Source organism: Nyctereutes procyonoides, unplaced genomic scaffold, assembly GCF_905146905.1.
Source record: "Nyctereutes procyonoides isolate TBG_1078 unplaced genomic scaffold, NYPRO_anot_genome, whole genome shotgun sequence".
NCBI lineage: Eukaryota > Metazoa > Chordata > Mammalia > Carnivora > Canidae > Nyctereutes > Nyctereutes procyonoides.
This window is the reverse complement of record NW_026575030.1, coordinates 31712942-31730875: the sequence shown is the minus strand read 5'-3', so window position 1 is coordinate 31730875 and position 17934 is coordinate 31712942. Positions and strand designations below refer to the sequence as shown.

General features: G+C 39.3%; 1 protein-coding gene across 2 annotated transcripts in view; it reads left to right on the top strand.

Annotated features, from left to right (window-relative positions):
• The window catches only part of SIDT1 (SID1 transmembrane family member 1), a 101357-nt gene that overhangs the window by 26504 nt on the left and 56919 nt on the right, over window positions 1-17934 (top strand). For both annotated transcript variants that reach the window (XM_055316459.1, XM_055316460.1), the window contains exons 2-4: window positions 5974-6095; window positions 7244-7414; window positions 15998-16043. In XM_055316459.1, the coding sequence (XP_055172434.1) occupies window positions 5974-6095; window positions 7244-7414; window positions 15998-16043 (339 nt within the window). The remainder of the gene's footprint in view (window positions 1-5973; window positions 6096-7243; window positions 7415-15997; window positions 16044-17934) is intronic.

Genomic DNA, 17934 nt, shown 5'->3' with positions numbered 1-17934 from the left:
TTTTCTCAACTTACCTTCTTCAGAGTATTTGTATCAGTCCAATTACAGTTTATTTCATTCTTGTTCATCATTCGCGGGGCATATGTAAGAGAGTTCTTCTTGTGTATGAACTTAGTGGAAATGCTGGAATGTAATATGAATTCATCTTCAGCTTTAGTAGAGATTGCCAACTTGCCCTCTGAGGTGGTTGTACTAAATAACATTTCCATAAGCAATGTGCAAGGGTTCCTGTTTCTCTGCATCCTTGCAAATACAGTATTGTCATACTTACATAGCTTTACCATTCTGATGAGTGTAAAGAGATGAACATCTTTTCACATGTTTTTTGGTCATTCTTCATCTCTTGCTGTTTATATCCTTTGCCTATTTTTCTATTGGGTTGTGTTTTTCTATGAGTTTTAAGGGGTTTTTATGTATTCAAGATATTGATATTTTGTCTGTTATATATGTACAAATAACATTCCTTATTCTATGGCTTGTCTCTCTCCTTTATTCATGGTGTTTATATAGTTTTTTTTTTTATTTCACAGTGAAATAGTAGGAAAAGCCCATATCCATAGTGGTGTTCAGTGGAATCAGGAATTTAAAATAGTGGTGATATCCAGGTCTGACCAAGCATTGTGTGCAGATTGGGATGCCAGAAGCTTCATTCTTCCACAGCTGAGTATCCTTGGGAAAGTCACATCACCTCTGTGTCCTGGGCTCCTCCTCTGTAAATAATGCCTTTGGACTAGATTATCTTCTTGAGCACCTTCCCAGATATAAGTTTCTCTGATGAATCAAGGTCATGTGCACCAGGCAGGCAATGGCAGGACCTATGTGGAAAGACCAACTTAATTATAGTTTGGGAAATGACTGACCAGCTCTCTCTGTTTTGCCTGACTCCTCTGGAGGGGTAGCCACTTTGTCCTCTGTGGACCCTACAGTACTTGTTCACATTGCTACCACAATGTCATCACATTATGCTGTTGGTGATAACATCATTTCTCTCTGACTAGATCACAAGTTCCTCAAGGACAGCATTGCCTTTAGTATACCCACAGCACCTCCCATAGCTCTTAACTGTGGGAATGTTTGATGAATGATGGAAGGAACATGGACGGATAGCAGGAAAGGATGGAAAGAGAGAGGGAAGGAAGGACCAAATAATTTAAACACTCCCAAGATATATACCTAGTGAATATAAGACAGTTACTAAAACAATGCACAGTAGGAAAAGCAAGTACTATTTTAGCTATTTTACAGTCAGACTCAGTTTTTCAAGATCACGTGGGAAAACAGCGCTATGCTTAATAATGGAAACCAATAACCTCTGATTTATAATCAGATGTTCCAAGTAAAAGAGCCTACAGCCTTATTAATTTAGCAAGACAAAACAAGATTTTAAATTAAACTTATTTTCATCCTCTTTATGCAACAGAATTATATTACTTATAATTTTTGAAGTTTTCCCTACTGACACATGCTGAGAGATTAAAAAGAGAGTCTTGAAGCTTTAGGACCTTTCATAATTGAAATCTGTATAATATCAGAAATGGAAGTACTTAAATAATTCTTCTCTCTTAGCCATAATGCAACTCCTTGCTTATAATAAACATAGAAAGAAAATAAGGTATATATACAGTAGTACCCTTTTTATCCATGGTTTCACTTCCCACAATTTCAGTTACCCATGGAAAACCATAGTCCAGAAGCAATTGATCCTCCTTCTGATGTATGATCAGAAGGCCTATAGAAGCCTAATACTATGTCACAATGCCTATATCACTCACCTTGCTTCACCTCATCACATAGGCATTTTATCCTCTCACATCATCACAAAAAGAAAGGTGAGTACAGTATAGTGTGATATTTTGATGGGGGGGACCACATTCATATAAGCTTTATTACTACATATTGTTATATTGTTCTAATTTATTATTAGGTACTGTTATTAATCTCTTACTGTGCCTAATATATGTTAAACTTTATCATAGGTATGTATGTATGGGAGAAAGTATGAGATATATATATATATATATAGGATTTGGTACTATCTGCAGTTTCAGGCATCCACTGGCAGGCAGTCTTGGAACACATCCCCCATGGGTAAGGGGCAGGATTACTGAGTGCTCACAACAACAGGAAGAAGCAACAGGAGGGAAAATCTTAGCTCTTAAGAATGGTCTATTACAAGGTGTCATGATCCATCATCATGCATGGTCAGTGCTCTGTCCTTCATTTAGTTTTGCCTTTACATGGCTTACTTCACTGCTGCAAATGTAATCCAATTTTCTCAGCTGCCCATTAGCCTCTGAAAAAGCAAAGCAAAATGTGGACAAGACTCTTTATCCTTTCCTGCAGTGATGCATTATCTATTTGTGCCAAAAAACTGCCCAATGTCTTCTGCCTCCTACTCTAATATATTTTTCTGCAATTTATTATGTCAGTATCTCTGAGTTTGTTTTTATTATAATCAGTAAGACCATTATTAAATAATAGGAAAGTAAATGGATTACAAGAGCCAGACAAGGAATAAAATTAGGTGTGGCAATGAACAGTGAATGGGGTAATATGGTGGTGATATATCCGTTCTGCTCCCTACAGATCTCCATCCTACTAGCCCAGTTTCAGTCCCATAAGACACCAGCTTCCAGACATACTCATAATGTTTGGTGGTGCTATGGTTGTGCACTTCTTAATAATAGGCAGTTGACAAGTTGCTGACAAATGGAATCATCTATTAGGTGATTTTGTTGGAACAGTACTTCCCAAAGTGTAGGCTCCAATCCATGTGCATCAGAACCCCCCAGCATGCTTGGTAAGCATGCGTATTTTTAGCTTCTATTCTTGATCTGCTGAATCAGAAATGCTAGGGGTGGGCTTGAGGGATTCAAATGCCAAAAAGCACACTAACATTTGAGAATCTATCTTAAAGTGTGAAAATAATGGAGGGCAATCCCTTCTGGCACTTAGTACCTAGGAAGTAAGAAGGAGGCTGTATTCCTAGGTAATGAAAAGGGAGCAAACAAGCTAAAGTTCACAGCTTTCCTTAGGTTTTTATCTCAGTTCTGACTGCTATGGATTTAAGCCAGACTAGAAGTGTGCTCTAAAATCATGTGCTGCATATTGCTGATGAGTGTCTGTATCATGAACCTCAAAAGTGAGCTTGCTTCTGAGCTAATTTGTTTTGTTAACACTGGGGACACCAAAGATGAAGTTTATAGCTCCCTAAAAGAGCCGGGCAGATAAACAGTTAAAATACTGTATGGTTTGCAATGAGATACCACTTCACACCCACTAAGATGGTTATAGTCAAAAAAACAGTAACAAGTGTTGAAAAGGATGTGGAGAAATTGAAACTCTTATATATTACCAGTAATGTCAAATGCTAGAATGTAAAATGATGATCTCTTTAGAAAACATTTTGGCAGTTCCTCAAAAAGTTAAACATAGAGTTACCATGTCACACAATAATTCTACTATAGGTATACACTCAAAAGAATTAAAAGCATATTTACACAAAAACTTGTATATGAGTGTTCATAGCAGCATCGGTCGTAACAGCCAAAAAGTGGCAACAACCAAAATGTCCATAAACTGAAGAATACTTAAACAAATGTGGTACATGCATACAATGGAACATATTTAGCAGTAAAAAAAATAAGTATAAATACATGCTACAACGTGGAAAAATCTTGAAAACATTATGCTAAGTGAAATAAGCCAAATACAAAAGGGCATAAGTTATTCCATTTATATGAAATGTCCAGAATAGACAAATTCATGGAGACTAAAATTAGATTACTGGTTATCAGGGACTAGGGGAAGGAGGAAATGAGGAGTGACTACTAATGAGAATGAGTACAGGGCTTCTTTTGGGAGTAATGAAAGTATTCTGGAAATAAATACTGGTGATAGTTGTACAGCTCTGAAAATACTAAAAACTACTGAATTGTACACTTTAAGAATGTGTGATGTGTGAATTCTATCTCAGTTTTAAAGAGTGATGGAAGAAGTGTCCAAGAAAAAAATAATTGGATTACACGGAAAAAAATGCTTTCTGTGGTTGTCTATAGGAAAAACTCACTTGCATTTTCTTCTCACACTCAATACATCAGATACCAGATGTATGGGTTTTCCACACATAAGGTAATTCTGTGACACTAGCTGGGTGTCCTGTAGTTCAGCTCCCTTCTACCTGGATTTAGCATCAGATCTCATAGGTTGAGGGCTCAAGTCCACAAGACTTCCCACTCTTACTTAAAATACCAATTGCAAGTCCAGGAATTGGGGTAAATATGAAAATTCCCAGAGCCACTGAAAGTCTTGCCCTATGGGACAATGACAAGATGAAACTGACATCTGAAGGTGCACAGCCCTGGGGATAAGAAGACTAGATAAGGTACTGTCAATGAGGAGATGAACTATGAGAACTGTGAGAACATCATTGTGGGTGGAGCGGAAGGTCTGGATATGGACAGTAGGAAAGACATAGAGGCAATAGAACTCAATGACCTATTAACTAAGAAGGCTGAAGAAGTAGGAATCAAGGATGATTCTCATCTAATGGTTCTCATGGCTTCTAATCTAATGGCTTCCTGGAGAGGCCATTCAATGAGCAAGGAAATTCAGAAGAAATTAAGAGTGAAGAGAGTGATAGATTCCATTTTGACAGGTTGAGTTTGAGGTACCCATGGAAAATCCAGAACTTAGGAAAAAGTTCTGCACTAGAGGTAGGGTATTGGCAATTATCAGCTGCAGCATAATTTCCAAGGAAACAGGTAGAGTTTAGGCACAAGAAAATGTTTCCTTCATGAGCAAGTGCTTCTTATCAAATTAATAAATTACTCTTGGATTATTTCAATTTTAAAAAAGTCAAAGTGGTTTAATGAAAACTGATATAGGAGAACCAAATAGGAATTATATGGTATCCATGTGGTTCTGTTTCCTCTCAATTTCCGTTTTGTAGAGATCCTTCAGGGTTTAACTGCAAGATTTCCTTGTTTTATTTCTTCCCTCTAATTAATAAATAAGCCTTCAAGAGAATATTAAGGTTTTAATACAGCAGAGGAGGAAATATCATGTGAAAGTTAAAGTTTTACTTTTTCTTTCTTACCATGTCTTTTTCCTATTTTGTTCTTTCTTTGTAGTCTCTGGTATTATTAAAAAAAATGAAAGAAAACGCCAGAACCATCTAGATTCCGGGCCACAGTTCAATCTTCTGTCTTTGAAACAGCCATGACAGTGTTAAACCCTTGGGTAGATATATATATTCAGGAGGAGCCATGGAGCTGCTGATGCAGAAAAGTGTTTTGTGTCAAGGACTGATTTATGCCTTGGAGCAGGACAAAGAGAAGAATACTCAGCCCCTATGGTATCTGTTGCTAGGGGAGCATCAGGCCATCTGCTAGGCTTTAATAAAACGTGGCAATAACATTTTGGTTTGAAGCACAGAATGATTTTCCAAACCAAAATTAAAATTTGTCAGCAACTGAGGAGTTTATAGTTCCTTTTTTTTTTAAAAAAAAAAAAGATATTTGTTTTTGAGGTTTTTTTTTTTTAAGATTTTATTTATTTATTCATGAGAGACACAGAAAGAAAAGCAGAGGCACAGGCAGAGGGAGAAGCAGGCTCCCATGGAGTAGAGAGCCCAATGCAGAACTCGATCCCTTGACTCTGTGATCATGCCTTAAGCTGAAGGCACTCAACCATTGAGCCACCCAGACGTCCCCAAAAAAGATATTTGTGACTATAGCATTTATATTCAAATGAGACATCAATATCTTTCTTTTTCTGTTCTGAACTTATTTTCAAAACCTTGTATTGACTGTCCAATTTGAACTCCTCAGCCTACCATTTGAAGCCTCCAGAATCTGGTTTCACAGAACATCGTGTCAGATGGCAGCTGATGTGTGTATGTGTGTGTGCACATGCATGCACATGTATTTAATGTGTGATTTGCCTTACTCCTCTCTCTGCCCTGGCTCACAGGTGAATGCTGTGCGAGTATATGTGAATAGTTCCTCAGAGAACCTCGACTACCCAGTCCTCGTCGTGGTTCGCCAGCAGAAAGGGGTGCTGTCCTGGCAGGTTCCTCTGCTCTTCCAAGGACTGTAAGTGGATCTTCTCCTGGACAACTTCATTTCATTTGTTTTCTTCCAATGACCTAGACTTTAATTGGTGTTTTCCCTAGGAAAAGGAGAAATCAGTCTTTTGGAATGTTGACATCACATGCATCATAGGTGCAAATAATAGCTATAGCACATAGCCAAACCCATCCAAAGCTGTTCAGTTTCCATCCTCTGTTTTTGTTTTCTAAGTACACAGGGCATAAAGCCCAATATGGGGCTTGAACTCACAACCCTTACACCAAGACCTGAGCTGAGATCAAGAGTCAGATGCTTAACAAACTAAGCCACCCAGGCACCCTGACTCTTGAATTCAGATAAGCAATGTGTAGCACGTGGAAGAACTTTTAGCATTTTAATTCCATCCAGAATATTCCATAGCTCTTGGTTAGTGGATCATCCGCTGAGTACAGGGCTAGGTTCAGCAGTCAATGTATATGAGTAACCCTTCTTCCAGTCTTCAAAATGCCCAGAGAGTAAGCATTCTTCATTCTATAGAATTTATTAAGTACTACAAAGTGCTAGAAACTAGGGATACAACAGTGGGAGAAAAGGAAAACATGCCCTCATGAAGTTTATAGTTTTGCAGGGGAAACTGTGTAAGATAAGAATAAAACCAGGAGGCATTCAGACATAGATACATATCAGGGTGTTAAATCATTTTTAGTGGCTGAGTAATTTGAGGATTGAAAATAGTAACTCTCATAGTCTTGACTTGGGCTCTGTTTTCTTTTTTCTTTTCTTTTCTTTCTTTTCTTTTCTTTTCTTTTCTATGTTCCATTTAGCAAAAACTCAAAGAGTGGAAATATGAAATCAACTGGTTGTTTTATCAGGACAGTTTGCCCTTCAAATTTTGGTATTTTTTTCCTCATTGAATTAGGAAGATGGTTTAATATAATGTAGACACAATCAAAGTGAACCGGTCAGCACTGAAGAGTCCTCGAGTCCCTGTTATTACATCATGCAAGTCTATGCCAAAGACTAAATCACTATCAGAAGGTCCAGTCTGAAATTTAAAACACAAGGACTTGAAAATAAATTTGGAGAGGAATGAAATAAGATCGGCTTTTTTCCTTGCTTGTTCACTGAGTCTCTCTCTTGTTTTCTTGTTTTTCCCTCATTGGCTGCTACAGATACCAGAGAAGTTACAACTACCAGGAAGTAAGCCGTACTTTGTGTCCCTCAGAAGCAACCAATGAAACAGGACCTCTGGAGCAACTGATATTTGTGGATGTAGCATCCATGGCACCACTGGGTGCCCAGTACAAACTGCTGGTTACCAAGATCAAGCACTTCCAGCTACAGTAAGCAGGACTTATGGGGGCCTTTCTCTATTCATCTGTCTGCTGTTCCTGTGCTTGGGCATGTTCAATCCAGTTTCCCTTCTTCCAAGTCAGCACTCAAGAAGGAAATTGGCCACTTGGCATATTGTCTTACCACCTTCTGAACTCTCCTGCTCATAGCTGGGCATCAGGATGTAATCCATGCAATAGGGAAGCAATAGAGACTGGTGCAGAGGGGAACAGTGCCTAACCTCAGAGGTGTGCTATTCTCAGGGGACTTTGTGAGGACCCTGCCAGTTTGTAGTCCAAGGGAGAGGCTCTGGTGACTGTCTACTTTTATATCATGCATGAGTGCCACTCTCCTGAAGGAAGTTTTCTTTTTCTTCTGAGGAAGCCCTTAACCTATTTTTCTTGTCCTTACCGCTATTCCAGTTTTCTCCTCCCATGTTAGGAATGTATACAGATAAAAAGTAGTGTTCTGTGGTTTTTTTCCTTTGTGCGAAAACCAATGACTATTTCTCCCTTCTTGTGTTACCACCCTTTGAAACAAAATCAGTTGGGATACACCATCTCAAATTGTTCGTATTAGACATACATAGAATAAATTCAGTTGGAAGAGTAGTCTCCAAGAGATCTGTTCTTTTCCAGATGTTACTTTTGTAAAATATTGCATAAATCTGTGCAAAAATTTAAACAGAAAAGTCATTCCTTAATAAGACCATAAAATTCAGGGACTTTCTGCCCCATTCTCTTCTAAGATCAAGGCTTCTCAAAGGTTCAGACCACTTCCTCCTCTCTCAGTGTTTTAAATAAATTTTAAAAGAAAATATCATTAAATTGGTTTATTCAAATTAGTATTTGCACTCATCAAAATGTATCATTAAGAGAACAAAAAGACAAGCCATTGACTAAAAGACTTGGCTACTGTCCCCATTATCACCCACCCTTCTTATTGCCAAGGCAATAATCTTGGCACCCATGAGTCTAGATACCACTGAGGGTGGAGACTGGCACCCAGGTGTGCACAAGTTTGTGTGCCCAAATTTCTGTGCCCATAGATCCAGACTCAGCTTCACCAGAACAAATAGGTTTTCCGAGGAAAAAATGAGGAGATCCAGGAGCAAAAATTGAGAAAACAATCCTGTGACCTAGACTTCTCACTAAAACTTTGGAATAGAGAGTGAAGAGTCCCCGAAAGGGAATCGATGTTCATATTTACCCAAGGAATATATGTATATGTGTGTGTATACATATATATATATAATATCTATCTAATATTAGATAGAATATGTATATATGAGATAGAACAGGCATTGGTGAACTATGGCCCACAGACTGGCAACTGGGTTTTATAACTAGAGTTTTATAGGAGCACAGCCCATTCATTGCCTACTACAATGGCAAAGGTGAGTATGGAGACATTATGGCCTATAAGCCTAAACTATTTACTATCTGGCCTTTTAGGATATAAAAAGCAGATGAACATGATCAACAAACTTGAACCAATTAATGTATTTAGGAAACTGTATCTCAAAATGATAGAATGCTTAACCTTTTCAAATGCACATGCAACATTTACCAAAATTGCCAAGGTTTAATACATATCTTGATAAACTTAACTAAAATCCTGTATATGGAATTGAGATAGAAATCAACTACAAAATGATGTCTATGAAATCCCCAAATGTTTGGAAATTGAGTAGTCTACTTCTAAGTAACATATGAGTAAAGAAAATATTCTGAACAAATGATAATGAGAATATGGCATATCTGAACTTCTGGGATGCAGCTAAGCACTGATTAGAGGAAAATGCGTAGTTTCAAATGTGTATGTTAGAAAAGAATGGCTGGAAATCAATGTGGTAAGTGCCATTTCAAGAAGTTAGAAAGTAAAAGGAAATAATTAAATAAAAGCATAAAACAATGAAATAGAGAATAAATCAACAATGGACAAAAATCGGGATCCCTGGGTGGCGCAGCAGTTTGGCGCCTGCCTTTGGCCCAGGGCTCGATCCTGGAGACCCGGGATCGAATCCCACATCAGGCTCCCGGTGCATGGAGCCTGCTTCTCCCTCTGCCTGTGTCTCTGCCTCTCTCTCTCTCTCTCTCTCTCTCTCTCTCTCTCTCTCTGTGACTATCATAAATAAAAATAAAAAAATAAAGGTTTAAAAAAAAAACAATGGACAAAAATCAAACAAAACACAAATCAGTTATTTGAAATGACTAGTATAATTTTTATACCTGTTTTTTAAAAATAAGGCAAGCCCATTGGAAAAAAAATTGGAAAGAGATTTGAACAGACGCTTTACCAAAGAAGGTAGCCAAAATGGTCCCCAAACGCAATCTTAACTAGCTATTAGAAATGCAAAACTATGATGAGAGATTTCACTACACCTACCAATTTCTATCATTTGAAAAGACCCACCAATGTAATCTCACTCCTACTTATTATAAATCCAACTTCTAGATATACAATTGTCTTATTCATCTGATGGAATACTACACAACAGTAAAACGGAACAAACTATTACAATAGCTGGCAACGTGGGCAAATCTCACAAACACATTTTCAAGCAAAAGAAGCCAGACAAAAGGAATACATAGTATTTGGTTCCATTTATATGAGGTTTAAAAATAGGCAAAACTATTCTGTAATGTGACAAGTCAGGACAGTGGTGACTTTGGAGAGTGTATTACTGTTTACCTGGTGAGAATTCATTCAGATATATACTTATACTTGTGTTTTTTTCTGTAGGTTTGTTACACTTCAATAGAAAGGTTAATTTTTTTAAATCATAATTCTAAAGTAGTATATATTACTTTTGCCGCTTATTTTTCTGATCAGAATGTTTTGTTCTATTGTAAAGCTCACCTTACATTTTCTAAGGCAGTTTATAAAGGGGTCTATAGCCAGTGGAGTTGCTAATAGGAATCAGATATTTATCTTGGTCTTCTCTGCAGCTCTTGCAATATGTACCTAAGAGGTGGATGGACAGACAGGTGAATGAATGGCTAGAAGGATGGAGAAGTAGTCACAGCATTTTATCCAAGTCTCTCCATTAATTTTGGCTTAGAAAAAAAAGTAACATGATAATTTCAAATGCAAAACAAAAAAACAAACAAACAAACAAAAACCTCACTCTCATCCCTGGGTGAGGAAAAGGCAGAAAAAGTTTCTCTGGTAGAAAAAATCTACCCTGATCAATTAAGTGAGAGTTTCTAGAAAGGAGGTTTGAGCATTAGAATATACATTTTTAAAGTTTCCCAAGTGATTCTAATGTGTAGCCAGAGTTGAGAACCACTACCTCTAAGCAATTTCTAAATATGGTGCTTACATTTAATTATTTTAATACTTTATTTATTTAAATAAATCTTTATTTAATACTTTATGATATTAAACAATATGGGAACTCATGGTGATATATTTGAAGGAGGTGGAAGTACATTACTTGAAGAGTGCAGTTTGAACTTTGGAGAAGCCTCATATTTACTGATTGGTCTCTGTGTCTTTGACCAGTCACTGTCACCTGGTAGCAGTTTAACTTGAATTCTAGGTCTGGTTTTCCTGTGAGGCTAATTAGATCCTTTGGAGAACTGAATTCTGTGAAACTGAAATCATAAGGTCACAACTCTGTGCAAGTGTTAATGAATGACATGCGTGCTGGTGGAACTGCAAATCTATTCCCTCACATTGTCTTCTGTTTCCACCTTGAATAATGTGATCTGACCTCAGCAACCAAGCATTCAGAGCATTTCAAAATGCACACAGTTACTAGGACTTTTATGAGGATAAGATAAGTCTGAGAAGAGCTGGTAACTGAAATATATATGCATCTCTTCCACCTTGGCTCCGGATTGGCTACTCAAAAATCTGGAGGATGATGGTAACAGGCAGGATCTGGGGATTGTGGTGAGATCTGAAGTCTACAGATTGAGAGAAACGCTGAAAAATCAACTCAAAAGTCCTAACATGGCAATTTCTGTTGTATGCTTTTGAGTGGCAGATAGAAGGAATATGAAAACATGTTTCAGGATTTTTTTTTCTAGAATCGTAAATTTTAAGAATGAAAGGAACTTTGGAAATTGAATCCACTCACCTCATTTGTACTGATGAGCAGACTGATGTCCAGGAAGGTTAAGTGACTTATCTAGACACACAGCTAGGAAAGGGTAAAATCAGGGTAAAATCATTCTACTCCTAACTCCCAGTTCTGAGCTCTTCCCACTATAATATGCTATTTCTACTTTGTGTTTAAAACTGTCCTCCGAATTTTTATGTTGCCCTAAATATGTTTCTCAATTCCATGAAGCATTTATTTATTTCAATCAAGTCTTAAAAATAAAATTCTGACTTAAAGCATTACTCCCTGCCATCTAACTATCCTTCACCCACCTCCAACACACATACACATAGCTTTGCCACCACTCACTTTCCCCAGTTCCAGTGCCCTAGCATTCTGTGTTGCTGAGTGTGAAGCTGCAGGCAGGGAAGAGCCTCTCGCTACAGGGGCAGGCAGGCACCTAATCATGGGGTCAGGGGAGCTTGGAAAGGGTGTTAAGAAACTTAAGTAGTTGGGGCACCTAGTTGGCTCAGTGATTGAGCATCTGTCTTTGGCTCAGGGCATGATCCCGAGGTCCGGGGATCGAGTCCCACGTCGGGCTCCCTGCATGGAGCCTGCTTCTCCCTCTGCCTATGTCTCTGCCTCTCTTCTTGTGTCTCTCATGAATAAATAAATAAAATCTTAAAAAAAAAAAGAAACTTAGTAGTTGTCTAAGTTGTAATAGTTGTGTGGGGGGTTTGAAGGGGACAAGACTGGAGGTGGAAAAATTAGATATTTATTTGAGAGGGGGATGGGGAGCCTGATGCCAGGTTTGATCCCAGGACCCTGAGACCATGACCGAGCCAAAGGCAGACCCTTAATTGACAGAGCCACCCAGGTGCTTGAGATTCACTGATATTTTTTGTGCAATTGAATATATATAGGATTTTTATGGCAATTGAATAGTTATATATATATATATTATATATAATATGTGGCTAAGGAAAATGAGAAGGTCAAGAATAGGGTAACATTCTTATGTAAGGGATGGTCTGAGAAATAGGAGCCATCAAAAGAAGCTGAGTAGGCATAGCAGATGTGTAAGAGAAAACCCAGGAAAGCAGGTGTTCCAGAGCCCAAGGAAGGAAAGAGTTTTGAGATAGAGGGAGTGGTCGTCAGAGTCAAGCGTCACAGAGAGGTAAAATTAAGAGTGAAGTCGCTGGGTTTAGCAATTAGGAGGTGACTCTTACCTTTTAGCAAAGGCAACCTGAGGGGGATGGTGGGGAAAGAATCCTGACAGCAGTGGGAAGAGGAAAGGATGAAGGAGGGATGAAGGAGAATAGTCTTTTAAGAAGCTGGGTTGTGAAGGAGAGGGAGGAGGTAGAATGACACTGAAGGAGTGAAATACAGGAAAAAGGGAGGCATCTGGTCGGGGTGTTTTTGTTTGTTATTTATTTTGAAAATGGTTGAGATGAGAGCATATTTATAAGCCAAGGGCATATAGAATTTCTAGGACTGTTGGATTTTATAGAAGCAGAGTCCCAGAGAAGGAGAGAAAGGATAGGAGGTAGCACATGCATGCAGAGTTTATACTTAGACCAGAGCGATGAGGTGGAAGGTTATTCACAGCCAGAGGGTTGCTGGAAGGGTTGGGGTGAGCGAAGGGAGTTCATAACAGATGGCAGTAAGGAGATAACAGGGAATGATATTCCGAAGTCCATAGTCCAAGTGAATAATAGGGCATAATTTCCTTCAACAAACAAAGTGGGCGTTTTGAACACACACTGGGCTCTGTGCCAGGGCCTGGCTATCACAGGATAAAGAAGATGCTGAGAATCTCACAGTATTTTCCAGTACTCACCCCCAAAACTGCTTTGCTCTTGTCTCTGCCTCTTTTCCCACCCACCCTCTCTGCCCACCCCCCTTTCTTTTCCTTCTGTTTTATGACTCTCCCGTATGGATTTCTCCTCTTTGCTCTTCTTCTTCTTCTCCTGTCTCCCTTATCTGCACACTCACCTCTCTGGACACCATCAGGTCCTTTTCTCTTCCCCTGTCCCACAAACTAAGCAGAGAAAGAGAATAATGTCAGCTTTGAGTTTTTCTTATTTATCGAATAAACATTTGTTTCCTGTGCTTAATCTTTTTAAACAAATGGATTGAAATTTTTATACTTTTTTTCTCTAAAGGTGTGTGGGAGTCTCAGTTAGCTTTGTCCTGTTGGTTAACGACGCTGTTAAGGATGGTTGGCAAGATAAACCTTCCCCAACCTGCGTCAGGGCCCATGGGGAAGGAAGCAAAATGTTTCATCGGCAACAGACACCATGTTTATTTTGCATACCCTGTTGGCTCTATGAGAAAGAAAGGTCTTAAATGTGATAGTCTTAAAGAAACTAATGTTTTTGAAGCTTGTATGTATGATACTGGTAAAGAAAATGCAAAGAACAAGGGAAAAAATCATATTGATGCCCATACATTCAGTGTTACAACTGGAATTCAAATTATAGGGGAGTATAGAAAGAAATTTCTGGCCAAAGAAAACTGGTTGCATCTGGAAATCTCATGCTGTCTGTTGCTAGCCAAGATCTGCGTCTTTTTCTTTCCCTCGACCTGGCAAGGAACAGAGTTGAAGGCCCTGTGTTGCCCTGGTAACAGTAGATGACACCACACTGCTGACAGGTTGCTGTCCAGCCACGCACAGCCCCGGGTCCTGACTCTGGCCGTGGAATCTCAGGAACAAACACACAACTGGGTTTGACATTGACTTTGGCTTCTTTAGCTGACTTAGGGCCACAAGTTTTCAACTGCGCTTCGACAGAAACAGCCCTTGACGCTGACAATTTCTGTTGGGAGTAGACACATCAAACTTGCCCCCATTGCTAAATTCTGAGCCCCGTCTGCCAACAGCTTAAAATTGCTGGTCATTAAATTTAGAAATAGTGCTTAAGTTTTATGACATCTAAGCAACGCCTCCAATTATAAACTTGTTAAATGTTTTGACATGTCCTTTATAAAGGAATCTTTAATAAAGTTTTAAAAACGGTTTAACTTTTATAAAAGGAAAATTAGCAGCAGAGTGAAAGACTCTTTAGAGAGCACCAAGGGATGAAGCTGGGAAGGGGCCCCAGGATAAGCTCAGTTTTGGGTTCCCTGCAATGTAGGCCACCCTGGAGGGGTGGGGACATGCCATTCCCCAGGTGCCAGCACGGAGAGTGCAGTGGGCTTGAGTGAGTGACCTTCACAGCCAAAGATGAGGCAGGAGCCAGAAAAAGCAAAAGCCCAAAAGCAGCCCTTACAAAACTCTGGAGAAGACCAGTTTGTCTTTGTGTTTTCTGGCTTCTTTAACCTGTTCCACATATGTTCATGGCAGCCAGCACTCTCTGCTGCAAGTACATGCTTCCCACACTCCTGTCCTCAGTGCTGGATTGTTGCTGTCTTCCACAGAAGAATGAACATATCTAATAAAATAGTTCACAGTAAATTACTAACTGGAGAGAAAACAACTTCATTATATTCTTTTGGTGGTATTTGCATTTTAAAGGAGGATGGCCTTAGAAGGCAGTGGGTAAACAGAAGAGGAAGAAGTCTTGGACAGGAATATTAGCTGGTGTGCCAGGCAATCGGAGAAGTGCTTGGGAGCAGGAAGTATATGCTTCTAACCCTAGGGCCCCTCCCATGGTGATTATGCATTCACCACATTTAAAATAATGATCTTTTGCCATAGATACATCCAAAGTATTCTGAAGTGTCACCTACGTTATCCAGAAGGATCTCAAGCCTTCTTTTCCTCTTTTAGCCCATTCTGACACCCACACCCTGTGCTTGATTGTAAAACCTTAAGAGAATCCAAAGGCAAAAGTGTCTACAAAAGTAAACAAAGTAATTACTTTCATAGGTACAACTTTTTTTTTTAATTTTTATTTATTTACTTATGATAGTCACAGGGGGGGGGGGGAGGCAGAGACACAGGCAGAAGGAGAAGCAGGCTCCATACACTGGGAGCCCGATATGGGATTCAATCCCGGGTCTCCAGGATCGCGCCCTGGGTCAAAGGCAGGTGCTAAACCGCTGCGCCACCCAGGGATCCCATCATAGGTACAACTTGATGGGTATATAAAGACCTAAAATTGAACCCCTCCCCAATTTGATCATTCTTGAGAGTTGAAACCAAGTCCTCAGTCTACTTTGTCAGTTTGATGGGACTAGAACTCTTTCCACAAAAGGTAAGGGTTTCCTTGCATCTACTGTAGGATGGTTTTCTTTTACACAAATAATTTTTGCAGGGCACCAGGGTAGCTCAGTTGGCTAAGTGTCTGTCTTCAGCTCAGGTCATGATCTCAGGGTCCGGGGATCAAGCCCCATGTTGGACTCTCTGCTTGGCAGGAAGTCTGCTTTTCCCTCTCCCTCTATACTCTCCCTCTCTCTCAAATAAAAAATAATAAAATAAAAGTTTTAAAAATATAAATAGATAGATAGATAGATGATTGATTGATTGATTGATTTTGGTTACTAACTTAGCTTTTCTCTCACTTTCCCCCCTTTCCTCTCTCCCACTTATGTTTCTCAGGACAAATGTTGCCTTTCACTTCACTGCCAGCCCCTCTCAACCTCAGGTAAGTGAAAATTTTCAAGGTTATCATGATTCTACCTGTTGACAATGCACCCAAAAAAGCCATGGTAGTAGGTAGAGTCAGCACGTGGTGTTATACCGTTGACTTTTCACAACTTGAGATATATTTGTATTTTTGGCATGTTATTCATATTATTACTGGGATTTTTTTTTTATTACTGGGATTTTAGACACAACATTTAATCTCATCACCTTAATTGGTGCAAAATGGGAGGCATGACATTTTTTGGAAGATGTTCCTTGACTCAATTTTTAGCAAATTGTGTGCTTGTTATGCACCAAGGACAGTGTTAGACTGTAGTAGGTGCTGGACGTATGAGGTGAAGAAGAAAAAGATGCAACTTCCGCCTTCATGGACCTTATAATAGAAATGGGTGCTGCAGGGGAGGGGGTGGCAGGGAGTGGAAGGCCAAACACAAAACAGGTACACAATTAATTGACCTAGAAATAACAGATATTAATTTCTGCAGTGTAATGGATAGAATAGTTATTTTTGTCATAAAGAGAGAACAGGAATGCTGACATGAGAAGAATTAGATATCTGTGCTGTGCTCTCTACTAAACCAAATCATAAACAGAATAAATACTTGAAAACTTTAAGTTGCTTTTCTGTTGACACTTTGAGCTACTTTCCTTTTTTCCTTCATAGCTTCTGAAAGAGTAAAGTGTATGCAATAGCAAGTTTATAACAGATTTGTTTAATGTCTTGATATTTTTTGTAAATCTTCTGCAGGCTGTAATACAGGTTAGATCATAAATGGCTACTTAATTTTTGCTTTGGATATGCTAAAACTGGGATTAACATAATATATGGATACTGTTGTAAACCTATTACAAGCATTTATGTGCCGGTAAATACTTAACAACCAGTTCCCAGAGAGAAACTCCTGATTTGTAGTATTTGCCCATTTCTGTGGTGAACATACCTCTAATATGGCCAATCCTTTTTTTTTTAATAAATTAATTTTTATTGGTGTTCCATTTACCAACATACAGAATAACACCCAGTGCTCATCCCGTCAAGTGTCCCCCTCAGTGCCTGTCACCCACTCACCCCCACCCCCTGCCCTCCTCCCCTTCCACCACCCCTAGTTCCTTTCTCAGAGTTAGGAGTCTTTATGTTCTGTCTCCCTTTCTGATATTTCCCACACATTTCTTCTCCCTTCCCTTATATTCCCTTTCACTATTATTCATATTCCCCAAATGAATGAGAACATACACTGTTTGTCCTTCTCCGATTGACTTACTTCACTCAGCATAATACCCTCCAGTTCCATCCACGTTGAAGCAAATGGTGGGTATTTGTCGTTTCTAATGGCTGAGGAATATTCCATTGTATACATAAACCACATCTTCTTTATCCATTCATCTTTCGATGGACACCGAGGCTCCTTCCACAGTTTGGCTATTGTGGACATGGCTGCTAGAAACATCGGGGTGCAGGTGACCCGGCGTTTCATTGCATCTGAATCTTTGGGGTAAATCCCTAACAGTGCAATTGCTGGGTCGTAGGGCAGGTCTATTTTTAACTCTTTGAGGAACCTCCACACAGTTTTCCAGAGTGGCTGCACCAGTTCACATTCCCATCAACAGTGTAAGAGGGTTCCCTTTTCTCCGCATCCTCTCCAACATTTGTGGTTTCCTGCCTTGTTAATTTTCCCCATTCTCACTGGTGTGAGGTGGTATCTCATTGTGGTTTTGATTTGTATTTCCCTGATGGCAAGTGATGCAGAGCATTTTCTCATGTGCCTGTTGGCCATGTCTATGTCTTCCTCTGTGAGATTTCTCTTCATGTCTTTTGCCCATCCTAAGCTGCCAACATGATGTCCTTGAATACAGAGTTGGGAAGAGACATGGGCAATCAGCTCTCCATA